The 16,278-nt window shown below is 38.5% G+C and overlaps 1 protein-coding gene across 5 annotated transcripts in view; it reads left to right on the top strand.

Moving 5' to 3' along the window:
- ADAMTS9 (ADAM metallopeptidase with thrombospondin type 1 motif 9) overlaps positions 1-16,278 on the top strand; it is a 166,872-nt gene that overhangs the window by 26,971 nt on the left and 123,623 nt on the right. For 3 of the 5 annotated variants that reach the window (XM_032290402.1, XM_032290405.1, XM_032290401.1), the window contains exons 4-11: positions 2,381-2,670; positions 5,238-5,321; positions 5,422-5,537; positions 6,484-6,524; positions 6,636-6,741; positions 10,241-10,387; positions 11,630-11,771; positions 13,748-13,852. In XM_032290402.1, the coding sequence (XP_032146293.1) occupies positions 2,381-2,670; positions 5,238-5,321; positions 5,422-5,537; positions 6,484-6,524; positions 6,636-6,741; positions 10,241-10,387; positions 11,630-11,771; positions 13,748-13,852 (1,031 nt within the window). The remainder of the gene's footprint in view (positions 1-2,380; positions 2,671-5,237; positions 5,322-5,421; positions 5,538-6,483; positions 6,525-6,635; positions 6,742-10,240; positions 10,388-11,629; positions 11,772-13,747; positions 13,853-16,278) is intronic. The other 2 variants (XM_032290404.1, XM_032290403.1) reach the window with 1 other exon arrangement.

The following is a 16,278-nucleotide window of genomic DNA, read 5'->3' as shown; positions in this document are numbered from 1 at the left end:
CAGGACTGCATATAACTTGTTTGACAGTTTGGACAGATTTTGCTGTATTGGTCCTCCCTTATTCTTGGGGTATATGTTCCAAGACCCACAGTGGATGCCTGAAACCACACATAGTACCAAACCTGATTGCCATCAGTCAGAAAGTTTCTGTTCCTGTCTTTCAACCACAAACGTAATGCCTTTGCATCTTAAATAAACTTACTGTGCACTTTTGCAGTTTGAGGTGTGACAGCAAAACTAGCACCAGTTTCTTTTCATTCTTCACAATTTCACAGAGGGAAGATTTGTTCTTACCATAGATCTTAACCTCGGCGTGCAGGTTTTTTTTTTTTTTTTTTTTTTTTTTTTTCTTATTAAGTAGAGAACTTTCACCCTTTTGCTTAAAGGAAGCACTTTAAGGCTTCTCTTTGGCTTATTCTGAATTACCAGCATCGCTACTCTTGCACTCTGGGGCCATGATTGAGTAAAATAAGGATTCCTTAAACACAGCATTGCAATATCTCAACAGTCGGTCTGAGCACTGGAATGGCTACTAGGTGACTAATAGGTGGGGGGTGTATATGGGGTAGATAGCGAGCCTAAGGGTTAAGTTCCCGCCCCAGGCAGGATGGGGCGGTATGGCGACAGAGTCCATCACGCTGCTCAGAACGATATGTAATTTCAAGGTTAGGAATTGTTTATTTCTGGAATTTCCCATTTAATATTTTAGGACTGAAGTGACTGCAGGTAACTGAAACTAAGGGAACTGAAACCATGGAAAAGGGGGGACCACTGTATTTTAATAATGACAAAATACTCAACTTGGGCAAAATTCGTATCCTGACCTCAACTGATTCTTTTAGCAATTGATTATAATGGTCAAATATTTAGGCCCTTCAAATATGAAACCACTTACAATGTAACTGTTTTTAATTTTTATTTTTCCTTTTGGTATTGACATGACAAATTCTATTATGTGTTAAGTAAGCATACTTCATTGTACAATTCTGTTGCCTATTTCTACTACAAGCTGGTAGCATTAAAGCACATTTACGATCTGATAGTCAAGATAACTGATTAAATCCTGTTTTTACTCAAAGTGTATTTTGGCAGGGACTTTAATGCTTATTCTGTTTATTATATAGTTGATGGTGTGAAAATGCAGTGTTTTCATCAGCAATATAAACTTCAAGTTGGAGACTAGTGCTTCTCAAAAGTTCTCTGTTAATGTCAATCACCTGTGAGCCTTGTTAAGCGTAGATTTAGGCCTAGGCTAGGGCCAAATAATCTGCATTTTAACAAGCTTCTAGGTGTTGTCAATTTTGCTGATCCACGGACCCTACTTTGAGCACCAAGACTGTGGAGAACCCAAGAAAAGAGGCCTAGGCCTGAGTTGGAAATGAGTAGAGCTAATCTGACATTATAAAGCATGGTCCCAGCTGCCTGCCCAAACTCTGAGTTTAATTTATTTCCTTAACTGAACCCTGGAGTAAGTTAATTAAAAATTCAGAGACATAGGATTGCTGTGATCCTATTCTTTTAAGTATTGAAATGATCTAATAAGGCGATAGAATACCTGGCTTTGAATTTTCTACAGTTCCTTTGTATCATCCGTTAGCCTGGCCACCTCTCAGACCTCTTTGTATTAGATCTCATTAAATAACACAAGTAGTATATATGCAACATTTCCATTTCCATCTTTTTTTTCTTTTATTTATTTTGTTTTTTTTTAAACAAAATTTCCCTTTGTCTCACCCAGGCTGGATTGGAGTGCAGTGGCACAATCTCAGCTTACCGCAGGCTCTGACTCCCAGGTCCAAGCAATTCTCATGCCTCAGCTTCCTGAGTAGCTGGGATTACAGACGAGTACCACCATGCCTGGCTAATTTTTTTATTTTGGGTAGAGACAGGGTTTCACCACATTGGTCAGGCTGACCTCATGTGATCCACCTGTCTCGGTCTCCCAAAGTGCTGGGATTACAGGCATGAGCTACTGTGCCCAGCCTCTATTTTAATTTTTTAGTGCTCTAGCTATGTTATTGGCCCTTACTATATCTATGGCAAATAACAGTAAGAGTGGAATCCTTTTATTCAATCCCAACAAGGGTTTTGTTACCAAATGAAAAGAAAAAGAATCACATGCAATTATTTCCCTTAAGCTCAGGCCTGATTTACTAATACCCTAAGAGAGCAAGTATGAAAACTTCCCAGAGAAGCTAATCTTAAATTGTCAGTCACTTAGGCAAGAGAAGAGGTGCATCTGTAGAGTCCACAGTATGCAGGACTTGTTTTTGTATGTAATTTGACCACAGAGGCATCAATTTATGATGTGTCAAATTGAACTCTTAATATAAAATAGATGTGGTTTGAAATGTAATGCTTACTATCTGATTTGTTACAGAACACAAAAATAGTCACAGGAAAGACAAGAGGAAAACCAGAAGAAGAAAATGGGGAGAAAGAATTAACCTGGCTGATGACGTGGCAGCATTAAACAGCGGCTTAGCAACAGAGGCATTTTCTGCCTATGGTAATAAGGCGGACAACACAAGGGAAAAGAGGACCCACAGAAGGACAAAACGTTTTTTATCCTATCCACGGTTTGTAGAGTTGTTGGTGGTGGCAGACAACAGAATGGTTTCATACCATGGAGAAAACCTTCAACACTATATTTTAACTTTAATGTCAATTGTAAGTACATTCAAACGAAGGTGATTTATGAGATCTCTAAATGTGCCATTGGGGAATGGGTTTCCATTCAGTGCTTTGGAGGACCATTCAGAGCTGGCATTTCAGCCATTCAGGCAAGTGACTGAAGAGAACACGAGATTACTTACTGGTTGCCTTTTTAAACTGACAGTGCTTATCAGTGTGGAATGTTTTGTTAGACAATGTGCTTCTTACTTAAAAGATATAATTTTGAATCCTCCTGGCAACCCTGCCAGGTGAGATTATCATGCCCATTTTATAGATAAGAAAACTGAGTCTCAGAGGAGTTAGGTCACTTGCCCATGGTCAGGTAAAGCTAATAAATCACTCGGACTACTGCCTGTGACCTTTAGCTTGTCCAGTTCCCAAAACCAATGCTTTTTGCCTCACTTAGGAACTTGGCATAGCCAGGTGTGGAGATTCAGTAATTCATAGGGATGCTGGCTGTGAACCATAGTCACCTGCAGAACTCCTAAAAATAGCCCCTTCCCCAGGCTTCTAATTAAGTAGCCCGGGCAATGAGGCCTAGAAGGCTTTCATTCTATTTTTCTACTCCCATTTTGAATTGAAAACACAATATATTTGCATGATTTTTAAAAAATCAGAACCAAGGACTATTGTTAAAAAATAAGCTTCCTCCTCTCTGCAGACTTCCCAGAGGCAGCCACTGTTGAAAGTTTTTGCATGTGTTTCTAACAAGCACTGCCCAATAGAAATATAATGCAAACCACATATTTAATTTCAAATGTATTTTAAATTTTTTTTCTAATTTTAAATTTTCAAGTAGCTTCATTAAAAAAAAAAAAAAAGTTTAAAAAAAATGGCCAGGTGCAGTCACTCATGCCTGTAATCCCAACACTTGAGAAAGCCAAGATGGGACAATCTCTTGAGGTTCAGAGTTCAAGACCAGCCTGGGCATCATAGCAAGACCTGGTCTCTATAAAAATTAGCCAGGTGTGGTGGCATATACCTATATATACCTATAATAGGATTAGGTAATCGGGAGCTGAGGTGAGAGAATATCTTGAGCCCAGGAGTTCGAGGCTGCAGTGAGCCTTGATTGCACCACTGTACACATCAGCCTTGGTAACAGAGTGAGACCCTATCTCAAAAAAAAAAAAAAAAAAAAAAAGGTAAAAAATAAACAGGTAAAATGAATTTTAGCAATATATTTATTTTATATCCAAATGTTATTTCAAAAATTATTAATGAGACTATTTTTATACTAAGCCTTCAAAATCCAGTGTGTTTTACTCTCTTAGTATATCTCAATTTGAGCAAGCCACATACCAGTGCTCAGTAGCCACATGTGATGACTGGCTGCTGTTGGGCAGTGCAGCATCCAGGTATTTCTTATGCAAACATGTGTGTATATACAACTCCTTTTCAAACAGGAAACATTTTCACATACTGTATTACACGTTACTATTTTATTTGACAATTCGAGATGCTTCCAGAAAAGCCCATATAGACCTCCTCTTACTCATTTTCAGCTATAGCATGACATTCCTTTTAATGGCTGAGCCCTAATTTACATGAACTAAAACTTATTTTTAATAAATCCCCCAGATGAACGTGAAAAGAAGTCCTGTTTGGGGATAGCTTTAGGGTTTCTTCTTCCTCCCTTGTGGCCTATGGTGCTCCTTGCCTTTTTGTTTACTGCTGTGACCCAGTTCTCTCTGCCCCCCAGTCCTTCCTGGCCTCCATGCCACTCTCACCCCCATATGATGCCCAGTCCCAGATACCCTAGCCCTCTCATGCCCAGGAGAGAAGGGAACATCTAATCAGGCCCTGCCCATGCACGGCCTCGTTTTCACCATTTAATTTCATACCTCTCATAAGAATTTTGATTATGAACATAGACTATGAATCAAACTGCTCTAGGCTGAGAGTTCTGACTCTGCCACTCACCAGTGTGTGGCCACAGACAAGTGACTTAATTTCTCTGAGTGACTTAGTTTCCTTATCTGTTGAACAGAGATTGTAATAGTACCCAGCCCAGAATTTTGCTGTCTAGTGACTAAATACATGTGTGCATATAGTTTTCAGCCAGTATCTAGTTACAATAATCATTTAGTAAATCTTACCTCTTATAATTAATTATAATAATGCAAAGTTAAAACCTCACCAGGTTAACATGGTTGTCAAGGACACAAATGGATAGTAAACATTGAAGAACAGCAGTGTTGGCTAACGTGTACCCAATGTGAGATTCTGTAAGTTGGCAATATAGGACTTCAAATGAGAGGAAAGAGCTTGATGGAAAATTAATATCCATTGTTCTGGTACAGAGAAGCGTTAAGTCACGTGGCAATGCAATTTCAGAGGAATTTAAACTTGTTTGAATTCACTGTTATCTAAAACTTGATCTATGAATTTTACAAAGAGACTTTACAAAAAGGATTGTTGAATAAATGAAAAATTCACAACCACAAAATGCATATGTTGCCAGAAACGTAAAAAAGAGGTGGAGCCCAACGTAAGACGTGACTTGCTTATTGCTTACACGGAGTTCACAATTAACTTTGAAAAATTTATCTCGGTTGCAGGTAGCCTCTATCTATAAAGACCCAAGTATTGGAAATTTAATTAATATTGTTATTGTGAACTTAATTGTGATTCATAATGAACAGGTAATAAAGTTTTTTTCTTTTTTCTTCTAACTGTATCCGAAATGGCATATCTAATTGGTATTGGTACAACAGATTAACTATAATTCTTCTCTGTATTTAGGATGGGCCTTCTATATCTTTTAATGCTCAGACAACATTAAAAAACTTTTGCCAGTGGCAGCATTCGAAGAACCATCCAGGTGGAATCCATCATGATACTGCTGTTCTCTTAACAAGGTATTTGGATTTCTTATTCTTCAGATCTTTCAGCCTCAGGTCAAGTTGGGACGTGGTCATACATTACTAATAGTCAGCTGCTAGTAGAGGGTTTCTCAGCTTAGGCATTATTGGCATTTGGGTCTGGATAATTCTTTCTGTACATTGCAAGATGTTTAGCAGCATCTCTGGCCTCTGCTCACTATGTATCAGTAGTATTCCCTCCCTCAGCTGTGACAGCCAACAGTGTCTCCAGACATTGCCACTGCACCCCAGGGGATGATAGAATCACCTTGTTGAGAGCCACTAACCCATAGATGCCAAGTGAGGAATAAATGTGTTAGGCAGACCTGAAAATAAATGTCTCATGTAAAAGGAAAGGGCAGCTGCTATTCAGATGGACCAGGCGTTGCCACGTAGTGTGTGAGTTCAGTGTTGCCAGCTTTTGTGATTTTGCAAAAGCCAGAAAAATGAATCTTTTAAAAATGTGAAACCTCCCAGTTCTTCTATGGTAGTTATCATTGCAAAATGTTAAAACAGTGTAGCAACAAAGAGGCATGCTGTCTTAATTGTGTCTCCGGCCTCCCGGCCATCTCTGTTGCGGGCCATGAGCACGTCCTCTTACATGGAAGTAAGTGAAAGGTATCTTGCACCTTCTGAGGAATGTTTTCAAAGAGTCTTTACAAAGCTAGAGTCACTTACCCTGGGGCACTGGGAAAAGTACTGGTTGGAGAGGTTTCTTATGGCTCTGTGGCCACCTTTGCCACAGAAGACTTTTTAATGTAGTAATTTATAATTCTTAAATCAACGATTTTTGGGTTTTGAAACTCTGGCCTTATGAATTTGCTTTTTGTAACCCCCACCCCGAAGTGTGTGCTCTTGTGAATGCCTAGAAGACCCTTAAGTATTTACTTGTATTGACATTTATCTTTGATGTCATCAAGGCCTAAGTCTGCTTTGCTTTCAGGCAGGATATCTGCAGAGCTCACGACAAATGTGATACCTTAGGTGAGTCCTCTGTGCATAACCTCTATTGATAAAACAGTTTGCTACATGTTTTTATTTCAAGCCACAGTTGCTTTTCAGAGTAAATTCTTGTTGGTTTTTTTCTTCTAATAGGTCTGGCTGAGCTGGGAACCATTTGTGATCCCTACAGAAGTTGTTCTATTAGTGAAGATAGTGGCTTGAGTACAGCTTTTACAATCGCCCATGAGCTGGGCCATGTGTGAGTTTCTTTTCAGTAATTTCATTTAATTCAGAGTGACCTAAAACCTTTCGTTACTTCGCATCAGTGAGCATTTACTTGACTTTAGAGGGTGTAAGACACTTCCTAAGTCATAGTAGCATTTGCAGGGTTGAAGAGCTTTGAACCTAATTGGGTGAAATGACTTTGACTTCCGAAAGTTGAGTAAATGCAGTGCACTCTCTTCAGCCATAGCTTGTGTGTGTCTTTGGTTTAACTGCTCAAGTTTCATACATAAGGTCTAATAGCCTCCTTTTCTACTGTGAACTGGAGAAATTGAGTCTATTTCTTGCACTGAAGCAGAGGATGTATTTGCCTAGAGAACTATCCTGATTTCACACCTTTGTCTAGGAAGGTCCCCCAACATTACTGTGGCCCCCAAGATTTTTACAAATCCAGACAATTCCTCATTCTATGATACACAGCTCTAATTCTGATATTTAGCATCTGGGAACAGTAATATCCCTTTTTCAGGAAAGAAAATGAACAAAAAAAGAAATCATTTCCTAATTATCACTAAGTGGCCATTATGAAATGGCTTTCCCTTTTTGTTTTTTAGAGACAGAGCATGCATAGAACATGGGGCAAAACACTGCAAATTTACTAGAAATTACTCTAAGTTTTGATCTGCATTATTTTCTTTCTAGAATGATTAAATTACTTATACTATCTATTTTTAAATAATTTTCTGAAAAATATTATTTTTATTTGAGATTTAAAAATTTCACTCTTGTTGCCCATGCTGGAGTGCAATGGCTCAATCCTGGCTCATTGCAACCTCCATCTTCCGGGTTCAAGTCATTCTCTTGCTTCAGCCTCCTGAGTTGCAGGCACCCAACACCATGCCCAGCTAATTTTTGTATTTTTGTAGAGACGGGGTTTCGCCATGTTGGCCAGGATGGTCTTGAACTCCTGAACTCAGGTGATTTGCCCACCTCAGCCTCCCAAAGTGCTGAGATTGCAGGCGTGAGCCAACACACCTAGCCAGCAAAAGGATATTATTAATATAATATAGCTGTAGATCAATTTGTGTGGCAGATTATAACTTTACTTAGAGCTAGCATCATCTATTAAGCCAGCTTTTCATTCATACATTTAAGCACCCTTATGTGCAGTGTAGTGTACCAGGCACAGAGCAAGATGTGTATGCACAGGTGTCTCCAATTTAGTTCAATATATAACAGGTATGTTTTTAAACTAGTACCTTTCAAACATATTTTAAGAGCACACCCCTTTTCTTTTCTTTTCTCCGAAGGAAATACAGTCAGATGCCCCATATTTAGAACACAAAAGAGGTATGGTTTTCCATTAAGCATTTGTGGCAGGCCCAATCTGCTGAGTCAGCATCCTTTCTATCCTTGTGGTTTCTGAGGCACCTTTGTGAAACTCAGGGAAGCTTTGAAGGGAATTCCAGTTCCAGCTTCCCCAACTTAGTAGCCATGGGACTTGATCAAATAATTAAACCTCGCTATGACTCAGTTTCCTCATCTGCAAAATGCAGATATTAAGAGTACAGGTATATAGAATTTCTTATCCAAAATGCGTGGGATCAGAAGTGTTTTGGGTTTTGGATTGTCTCTGATGTTTGCAATATTTGTATATACATAATGAAATATCTTGGGAATGGGACTCAAATTTAAAGAAGAAATTTATGTTTTATATATACCTTATGCATGTAGCCTAGAGGTAATTTTATATGATACTTTTAAATAATTCTATGCATGAAACAAAGTTTGTGTTAAGCATTTACGTGTGGAATTTTCCACTGGCATTATGTTGGTACTCAAAAAGTTTCTGATTTTGGAGGATTTTTCATTTTGAGATTAAGGATGCTCGACCTGTAGTATTCACTGGGTGAAGTAAGTGATTAAACAAAATAAAGCAGCTAAAGCATTTAGCACATTTTCTGGTGTATTGTGAAGGCTGAAAAGTCTTGGTTATTATTGTTTGTAATTGTCCAGTAAGTATTTATTACTATTTAACTTCCGCAGTGAGCAAATGTGAGTGACATTTGAATGAAAATAATTTTTCAGCTTATTTCCATGAAATAAAGTTGACTTTATCAAGTTACTGTGGGGGTGAGAATAAACATCATCTGGGGATGGGAAATAAACACCACTATCAAGAAACCACTAAAATTTGAATGCCTTACTTGTTTTGGGTTTGTTGATGCAGGTATTGCATCGATTATGCATCAGGGGAACTAGAAACCAAGGCATTCATTCTTTTAAGAAAATAGACTCTTAAGCATAAGAGTCTCACATATTAAGAACTATTTCTAACTTCAACTAAGATTGAGTTTTTCTGTCTCTATTGGCAAGTATTAAGAGATATAAACTTTAAAGAAAAAGGGAAAAATGTGATAAATCAATGGAATAGACTCCATAGGCTTTTATTCCAACTTTTACGTGATGCAAATCTACATGCTTCTGTCTGACTCACTTATTTCTGTAATCAAGGTGAACTAGTGAAGGGAATTTTCCCTCAATGCTAAATTAATCACATGCATCAATTCTGTGATTGGGGATAGCCATCAGAAAGAGGGAAGGTGACCCTTCTGAGGTTGTCACCCAGTGAATAATTGCCTGAGCTGAGAATGGCATGTGGGTCACAGAATTGATGTTTCTCAATTTAGGAGATACTTCCTATTTTTTCCCCACTTCTTCTGGCTAAGCCAAGAATGGCAAGTATGTGTCATGCTGCTGCGTTCCCTTCCAGGCCCATGAGGACGTTGGCGATCCTTCATAGCCTTCTCACAGGCGGAACCTAGATTAATTTAAGAATCCTTTTGTGCCTGGCTTTTCAGGAAGCTAATACCAATCAATTGTTGTTGGCATGAAGCATGAAACGATTTGCCATCTCTGAGTTAAGCCAGTTGAATTGGCATGCCTCTGGTTTCCATGCATACCACTACCTTTCATGGGTTTTATTGTACACAAACTTTGCATGCCTTTAGAATGATATACCTACACAGATATATCATTTGTTAGCCTGATCCAAAAAGGGGGAGATACCAAGACCCATAGTGAGCCTTTTATTAGAAAGCTCTTGGCTTCAATTTTTGACACTTTCCTGACTCTTTGTATTCATGTTATCATAACCTGCCAAATTCTTGACTCTATAAATTGCTCTTTAACAGTGTATTAGGAATTCCAGCTACTGTATTCTAGCACCAACTACAGCATATTCAGAGCCTCTGCAATTCCAGAAAGTACACTTAAACCAAATACATGGCCCGACTCACATCTTTTAAAATACATTTTATACATTTACACTTTGTATTAAGTTGGGTGAGAATTATATTTTAATCTACACACTATCTTGAATTGTCTTAAGTTTTGTTCTGCTTACCAGGATTCAGATTCTTATTCAAAATGCAGTTAATTATTTTTCTCTTAGATAGATGCATTCTTGAAGCAATTAGAACAGTATGATCCCTTGGTGTTTATTGACATTCTCATCATTGTCTCATTGACTTCAGGTTTAACATGCCTCATGATGACAACAACAAATGTAAAGAAGAAGGAGTTAAGAGTCCCCAGCATGTCATGGCTCCAACACTGAACTTCTACACCAACCCCTGGATGTGGTCAAAGTGTAGTCGAAAATATATCACTGAGTTTTTAGAGTAAGACTTGAACATTCTTTTAGCACAAACTTCTAGTGCCTGGCCTACGTGTAGTGAACTAATTGTGGGAAAGGCAATACCAAGTCAAACATTCCTTTTGAGTTATTTTTGTTGACATTCCTTAGAGGAGGCAAAAAAAAAAAAAATACTCTCTGATATCTGTGTCGTTTATATCCTTACGAGAGTTTAGAAGATTATAGACTGAGCTAAAGAAAAGGTTGGAATCTTAAAGAGAATGTGGAAATGTTGCTTCTTTTTTGGTTTAAGTTTTGAGATTTGTTCAAACATTGGGCGAGGGACTATGAATGTGATTTCTTGATGAAGGCCACAAGTATTTATGCACTTCTAATTTAGTAACTTTGGCCTGGAAAGGGGTAGGGTAGTGAGATGATCCCAAAGCAGATTCTGTGGATAAGTGGAAATTACAGCGGCTCCCACATTATTGAATTGAGGACATTCTCTCTCTGCCTCACTCTTCTTCTCTCCCTTTCCTCCCCCTCTCTCTCTTTTTCCCATTTCCTTTCTTTTCTTGTTTTTTTTTTTTTTTTTTTTTTAGTTTCCTGCTAGGTTGCTCAAAGATCCCATTACATTATATAATGCCCCTGTGTCACAGATTTATTGCTCTTCTCTCTCAGAAGTATGAAAGGTTAAGTGATTGTCCCAGAGTTACTGGGTGTATATTTCTGCAACCACAGGGAAGAGGAGGCTTTATTAATCAGAACTCACTGGGTGTGAATTTTCCAGGAGAGGTGTCTGCTGAAAAGTGAAAGAACAGGAAGGTTGCTGTTTTTCTTTTTAGCCACATGGTGTAAGGTGTTTTCTTTCTGTGAGTCATTGATTCATTCATGCATCCTTTCAGCAAACATTTACTAAGCACCCGTTGTCATGGACAAGGCCCTGTGCTTGGATGAAAAAGTCACTATCTTTGCCCCTAAGAAGCTTACAGTCTATTGGGAAAGATAGTAAAAAATAAACAGATAATTGCTGTGAAGTGTGATCAACTTTGTAACAGATGTGTATTTTCTACTGGTGATGTTGTATTCATTGCATGTGGTTCTGCAAAGTAGACAGCAAAAACGTAACTTCAGCATCTAGATTTAATCTTAGGTGTAAAGAATAAAGCACATGTTAAAAAGTAACTGTCATCTCTGCCATTACAATGGTGGGGAGGCCTTTATTGTTATCCGGAGCCCCTGACAGCCACCGTTCTCACCATTTGTGTGTTTCTGTGTGTTTCCATAGCACTGGTTATGGCGAGTGTTTGCTTAACGAACCTGAATCCAGACCCTATCCTTTGCCTGTCCAACTGCCAGGCATCCTTTACAACGTGAATAAACAATGTGAATTGATTTTTGGACCAGGTTCTCAGGTGTGCCCATATATGGTAAGTGTACAAGGGCCACTTCTGCCCTCATCTTTTGATTCTGCACTTCTTTTTATTCATAGTTTTCCATTGGATTCTCACTCTAATATAAACTACCCAAGGAAAAGTGTGAGTAAAATTGACTATTAATGATCATAATAATGATGAGGATGGCACAACAGTACTATTGCTTAGTGTTAAATAGTGCTTTACCTGCACGTTCTCATTTCACTCTCATGGCCGCCCAAAAGGGAGATGCCATCACCACTTCAATTTTAGAAGTGAAAGTGAAGCTCAGAGGCAGCAAGGTTACAGAGCTCAGCTTTTTTCTCTCCTTGTCGCCTTTAATGCCCTATGACTTGTCCAGGTGACCTGAATTAGAGGAACTCTTTTAGACTCAGAAGTAATTCATGAGACAAACATGTTTCTGTGTTTTAGCTTGTCAGGGCAGCATCCTGGGAGCACCCGGGGCTTGAAATCATTTCTGCTGGAGCCTCAGCTGGGGTGGCTGTGTGATAATTTGATGCATGTGTTGTGAATGTTTGGGCCAGTGATAGAATATAGCAGTTATCAGGTGGCAGATGAACAGAACTGTGCTTCTGTGGGGTGGCCCATTCTGTTTCTCTGGGGCAGTGTGTGTGTGTTTCTTTTGCTGGGAGCGTCTTCAGAGATTGCCTGGTGAATTGAGAAGTACAACAGTATTCCATGGAAATAGAAACAAAATTTTGAGTAAACTTGATTCATGGTGATATTTGTTTCTGTGTTATTCATGATAGGAAAAATTAGGAGTCATTGAAATGCCAAGCAAAAGAAAGGTTAAGCAAATTATAGTGTTTCCCTTTTATAGCAATTGAAAGTGATCTACATCTGGGAACATGCTCCTGATACAATTCTAAGATAACAAGATAAACAATTTTATAAAGTATGATCTCAACTCTAAAAGGGGAGAAAAAACTACAGAAAAGACTAGGTAGTTTGAAACTTTTTGCTATTTTAAAAAATAAACTTTTAATACTTTCACAACTTTTCTACTATAAGTATGGTTTATTTTAATAATCACAAAAAGTTAAAAAATAAAAAAACTTTTTTTTTTTTTTTTTTTTTTTGAGATGGAGTCTTGCTTTTTCACCAGGCGTGCAATCTCAGCTCACTGCAACCTCTACCTCCTGGGTTGAAGCGATACTTCTGCCTCAGCCTCCAGAGTAGCTAGGACCACAGGCACATGCCACCACGCCTAGCTAATTTTTTTGTATTTTTAGTAGAGACGGGATTTCACCATGTTGGCCAGAATGGTCTTGATCTCTTGACCTCGTGATCCACCCGCCTCGGCCTCCCAAAGTGCTGGGATTACAGGCGTGAGCCACCATGCCCAGCCAAAAAAAAAAAAAAACCTTTTGAAAGTATGCCCTGAAATAGAGCTAAATATATCAACTGGAATAAATCTAAAAAAAAAAAAAAACATAGTGTTTAGAGGAGGAAGAAAGCAAGTTGTAAGATATGTCAGTATGGTACAGTTGTTGACGAAGTTGACCAAGTTCACAAGTATTTATGCACTTCTAATTTAGTAATTTTGGCCTGGAAAGCAGTGGGATAGTAAGCTGCAAAGCTTAAATGCTATCCATTACTGGAGATTTATATGCATTTGTAATAAAAGTGTTGGGAATGATGAAGTGATTAATTCCTCAGGACTGTGGTCACTTCTGGTAAGAAAGAGAAGGGAAAGGGACCTCAGATGAGTACATAGGGCCTTCAGCTGTGCTGGTGAAATTTTCTTTCCTTAGCTTGGTGGTGGGTACACAGGTATCCATTACCAGGCATAGAAATGTGTTTTATGGGCTCTTGAAATATTTTAGCATTTATCATACCAAGAAAAGAATTTCCTTTCCCACTTACCCTATATCATCGGTGAAACATTAGTTGAAAGCAAGATTTTTCCATGTTTGATATTGTCAAGTAAATCGCTTGCCACTCAGTTGTCATTCCATTGAATTGAGCAGATGCAGTGTAGACGGCTCTGGTGCAATAATGTCGATGGAGTACACAAAGGCTGCCGGACTCAGCACACACCCTGGGCCGATGGGACGGAGTGCGAGCCTGGAAAGGCAAGTAATGCCCTGCTCTGTCCTTCTGTCTTAAGGCAGAAATGTGTATGATTTTGGCTGTATGATCAGACACTGGTATTTAGAATATAAGATAATGCAGTCTGTTTTACCATGCAGAATATTTTTTAGAGGATAGATGTTTAGCTTACTATTAAAAATTGAAAAACTTAACATTATAGCATAATGCTGATACCAGGGAATATACCTATCATTGTTGCTTCAATATTAAGGCATTATCTCAACTTAAGAATTTCTCTCATTTAAACATTTCTAAAATCCCAGTGTGCTTTTCAAGTTATGGGAACACCTAATGTGAGATTGTATTTTTTCTTCTTCTCTCTCTTTTGGGGGTGGTACTGGAAAGCTATTGGTAAGTTGATGGAACGGTTTAGAATCGAGGAAATACAGATACAGAGTATGGTTATTACAGGTACTACTATGATACCAGGCTTTTAGCAACCGCTGTTATTCCCTTTAAGGAGCTATAATGTCATCCAGGATATATCCAAATCCAAGTTCTCATGAGCTGGTTATAATGGTTCCTACTTATTTGTTAATAGCTAAAAAAAATCTGCTACTTGTGTGGTCCAATGGTAACTGTGTCTCACGCACCTGGGAGTATGATTAACCTAACCTTCTATACCTAGTGTGCTTCTAAAAAATGGTGGCATGTCAGTGATATTCACCCCAAAAATTAAGGTACAAAAGTTTTAGATATAAATCCTGATAAAAAAAAAATACACATGAAAAATGGCATCCTGTCACTTACCAAGGGTACAATCCCTGAATGATATTTCTGAGTGTTTTGTTATCCTTATATATGTTTTTCCCCTTTTTCTCTCTTCTTTCCATTGTCCATTTTACTTACTTTCAATAATTTATTCTCATCTCAGTTCCTCTTCTTCCACTTTACTGTACAGAATTAGTACCACCTAGAATGTTTCTGTGGAGGAAGTCCTAAGAGAGGATGAAACTTAACTCCCTGTTCCCTGATCTTATAGACAAGAAGCTGAGAACAATGAGTGATTTGTCCAAGGTCACTCAGATCATGCGGGGCAGCCCCTCCACGCCCTCATTTCCTCCACTGCTTTGTCTGAAGGGGCAGCAGGGTCTATTAGAGTGACCCTAACTCAAGTTCCTCCCGTTTCTGGTGGTCAAAGAGGAAGACTAGTGGTTTCTTCAGTGGACAGGACATGAAAGTTATTTTTAAAATATAAAGTCTAATGCAAAAATAAAAAATTATAATGAAGATGCTTTTGTATTTGACTTAAATGGGCAAGAAAGTCAGCTCATGTTCTCATTTCTCCATAGTTGGGACCTCATCAATTGAGAATACAGCTTTCCTCAATAACAACCTAACAAAAAGTTTATACAAATACATGCATAATAGCTTCTAGAGCTTTCACTAGTTTAAAGAGAAATATAGCTCTTTGGCCAAAGAGTGAATCTTTGCAAGACATGCAACTTAGCGCATTGGTGGCTACAAAATCATAGTTTTGTCTAAGAATCCATGGCAGCCATTAAAAATTGAATATGGCACTCATTCTTAAAAAATCAAGATGTGGCCTCAGACTCCTGCTAAACACAAGGACCCAAACAACTGCTACCAGCTCGTGGGGGATCCTATCTGACAACTTGGTTAGTTGGCTTGGGTTAGAATCAGCCCATTATATTACTTCAATTGAATCTGTTTGATCTCAGTGAAATCACTGGTATTGTGTTGCGATTCTCAACCCAATGGGTCCACCCACTGTGTCTATTTCTGACACATGTTATTGCTGGGGGGGAGAAAAAAACAGCAAAGAAAATTTTCAATCGTGATGAAATGACTTGTATTTAGTAAAATTGTCATAAATGTGCTATCTAGCTCCGTATAGCAGTATGGTTACCCAACCATTTCTGTAGTCCAGAATTACTGGGAGGATGTCAGTTGTGTCTCTTCCCAATCTTCCTTTTTTTTCAGAAGCAGAAGAGGAGGGATTGTAGGGTAATCTTCTATCTTCTGAGGGATGGGAAGCTTTGGGAGAACTCTCAGCAGCCCCTGCTTTTGCTAAACAGAAGTAGGTATGCTTGTATTTAGCAATAGCAAGGGCCTCCAAGGCATTCCTAAGGCAAGCTCAGGATGCCTTTGGAGAAGGAACTGTGCAGAGAAAATGATAGGTCCATTTTTAGTTGTTTTAGAAAACTGTCATGTCTAGCAGCTTTCATTAAAGATGTGGGTATATTTAAATACCCTGAAGAGTATTTACACATTCTAGAAATGCCAAAGAAGGTGAGTATGTTGGCATAGAAATTCTTTGAGTTTTTTCCTTTGTTTCTTTTTCATAGAATTGGCAGTATGTGCCTTTTCTCTATATGCTAGCACATTCTGCCTCCCTTGGCCGCTGGGTTAATGTTTTTTCTTTCTCTTCTTCCTTCCTGTTCTG

Source organism: Sapajus apella, unplaced genomic scaffold, assembly GCF_009761245.1.
Source record: "Sapajus apella isolate SASKATOON/1434 unplaced genomic scaffold, GSC_monkey_1.0 scaffold23, whole genome shotgun sequence".
Lineage (NCBI taxonomy): Eukaryota > Metazoa > Chordata > Mammalia > Primates > Cebidae > Sapajus > Sapajus apella.
Note: the sequence above shows the minus strand (reverse complement) of the source record. Positions and strands in the feature narration are given on the sequence as shown.